At 76.4% G+C, this 2,297-nt stretch overlaps 1 protein-coding gene across 1 annotated transcript in view; it reads left to right on the forward strand.

The window, feature by feature from the left end:
- Positions 1–1,558: 1,558 nt before the first annotated feature.
- FKBP8 (FKBP prolyl isomerase 8) overlaps positions 1,559–2,297 on the forward strand; it is a 4,245-nt gene continuing 3,506 nt past the window's right edge. Inside the window, 2 exon segments of the mRNA XM_035313166.1 lie at positions 1,559–1,885; positions 1,997–2,197. Coding sequence (XP_035169057.1) covers positions 1,597–1,885; positions 1,997–2,197 — 490 coding nt within the window. The 5' untranslated portion in view covers positions 1,559–1,596.

Here is a 2,297-nt window from a genome sequence, read left to right on the forward strand (position 1 = left end):
CCCCCCCCCCCCCCCCGGTACTCACATGTTCTTCTGGGCCAGGATGATGGCGTTCACGTCCTCGGCGTTCACCATGCCCAGCACCCGCCCGCAGAACACCCGCGAGGCCGTGGGCTCCATCACGGCGCCGCCTGCGGGACCGCGGAGCTCAGCGGGACCGGTCCCGGGAACGGCCCCGGGACTGGGAACGGCACCGGCACCGGGACCCGTACCGGGACCGGGGATCAGGGATCAAGAACCGGGGATCAGGGATCAAGAACCGGGGATCAGGGATCAAGAACCGGGCAGCGGGACCCCCCCCCCCAGCCCCAGCCCCCCCCCGCCCCGTGCCCGGTACCGGAGCCCCCCCCCCCCCCCGCTCCCCTTCACGTCACCGGAGCGGCACCGGCGGCGGCCGCGCCTCGCTTCCGGGGTGCGGGGTCACGTCGAGCGCGACCCCGCGGCGGCGCCGTGCGCTCGCGTCACGGCGCAGGGCCGGAAGTGACGCCGCACCCCCCCCCCCCCCCCCCGCCCGCACCCCCCCCGAACCCCCCCGGCGCGGATCCCCGGGTCCCAGCCGGGCCATGGCCCGGCCCTACAGGGGCTGAGGGGCGCGGCGAACCCCCGGCAGCGCCCTTCTCACCCCGTCCGCCGGGCACCGAGCGCGCACCGGTACCGGGGTTTGAGCGGCGGCGGCGGCGGCGGCGTCCCGGTGAGCCCCCCCGGGGGACCCGGAGCTGCGCTGCGGCCCCTTTAAGGCAGCGCCCTCCCCGCCCCCGCGCCGCTGACGGGCGTTCGCGCCACCCAATGGCGTGAAGGGGGCGGGCGGCGGCGGGCCAATGGGAGCGCGGGGGCGGGGCGGGAGGGAGCGGCGGGGGGCGCGCGGCGGCGGCGGCCGTTGCTAGGGGGAGTCCCGGCGGCGCGCGACGGTGACGTGGGGGCCGCAGCGCGCGCCCCGGGGGCGGGGGGGAGGGGGGAGAGCGGGGACGGGACCGGGACCGGAGCTGGTGACCGGGGCCGGGGTCAGGGTCAGGGCCGGGGACCGGGGACAAGGCTGGGCTCGGGGACCGGGGACAGGACAGGAGTCGGGGACCGGGGTCGGGGCCGGAGCTGGTGACCGGAGATCGGGGCCTGGACTGGGACCGGGGCCGGGATCAGGGACCGGGACGGGGACCGGGACCGGGGACAGGGCCGGAGATCGGGGCCGAGGACCGGACCCGGAACCGAGGGCCGGGGCTGGAGCCGGGGACTGGGGATCGGGGACGGGACCGGACCCGGGACCGGCGTCAGGGTCAGGGCTGAGGACCGGGGACCGGGGACAGGACTGCGGCCGGAGCCAGGGATCGGGGCCAGGGTCAGGGCCGGGGACTGGGGATCAGGGATGGGACCGGGACCGGGGATGGGGCTGGGTGACTGCGTCCAGAGCCAGGACACCACCGGTCCCCCTCCCCCCCCCGGCCCGGTCCGGCCCTATCGTCCCCACTGGGAGGCCCCGGCTCCAAACGGCACTGGGTGCTCCCGGCTCCATGTGTGCTGCGGGAGGACCGGCGGCTGCCTCTCCCCCACCTCCCAGTAACCACCGTCCCCCCCCCTCCCCTCACAGGTTGCTCCGCCGCCATGGCTTCTAGCGGGGACGAGGCGAACACCGGCTCCCCGGTCCCGGTGGGCACCGGCACGGCCCCGTCCAGCCCGGAACCGGGCCTGACTCCCACTCCACCGGACAGCACGGAGGACTTCGAGGTGCTGGAGGAGGATGAGGACGACCTGAGCGAGCTGCCGCCGCTGGAGGACGTGGGGCGGGCGCGGGCCCCGCCACCGCCACCGGAGCCACCGGAGGACGCCCGGTGCCCGGAGCAAGGCCCGGGGGAGACCCCTGAAGCCCCCCAGGAATGGCTGGACGTCTTGGGTAAGCATCGGGAGGGCGGTGAGCACCGGAGGCTCACCGTGGAGGTGGGCGAGGGCCCCTTTGCCCTTCCCCTCCCGGTTCTAAAACGCCTCCCGGTTTCTCCCGGGGCAGGGAACGGCTTGCTCAAGAAGAAGACGCTGGTGCCCGGCCGGGGGGCGGAGAGCCGCCCCCACAAGGGCCAGGAGGTGACCGTGCGGCTGCGGGCCACGCTGGAGGACGGCAGCGTGGTGGAGGAGGACCCCGGGCTCGCCTTCACCCTGGGGGACTGCGACGTCTTGCAGGTGGGGCTGGGAGAAGGCGGCCCCCCGCTGCGTGCGAGCTCGCCGCGGGGGGGGGAACGCGGGGGCTGGCAGCGTGTCCGTGAGGATCAGGAGCGGCGCTGGCGCAAACGTCTTGCTGCAATGTTTTTATT

The sequence above is a fragment of the Oxyura jamaicensis genome (assembly GCF_011077185.1).
Source record: "Oxyura jamaicensis isolate SHBP4307 breed ruddy duck chromosome 28 unlocalized genomic scaffold, BPBGC_Ojam_1.0 oxy28_random_OJ72719, whole genome shotgun sequence".
Lineage (NCBI taxonomy): Eukaryota > Metazoa > Chordata > Aves > Anseriformes > Anatidae > Oxyura > Oxyura jamaicensis.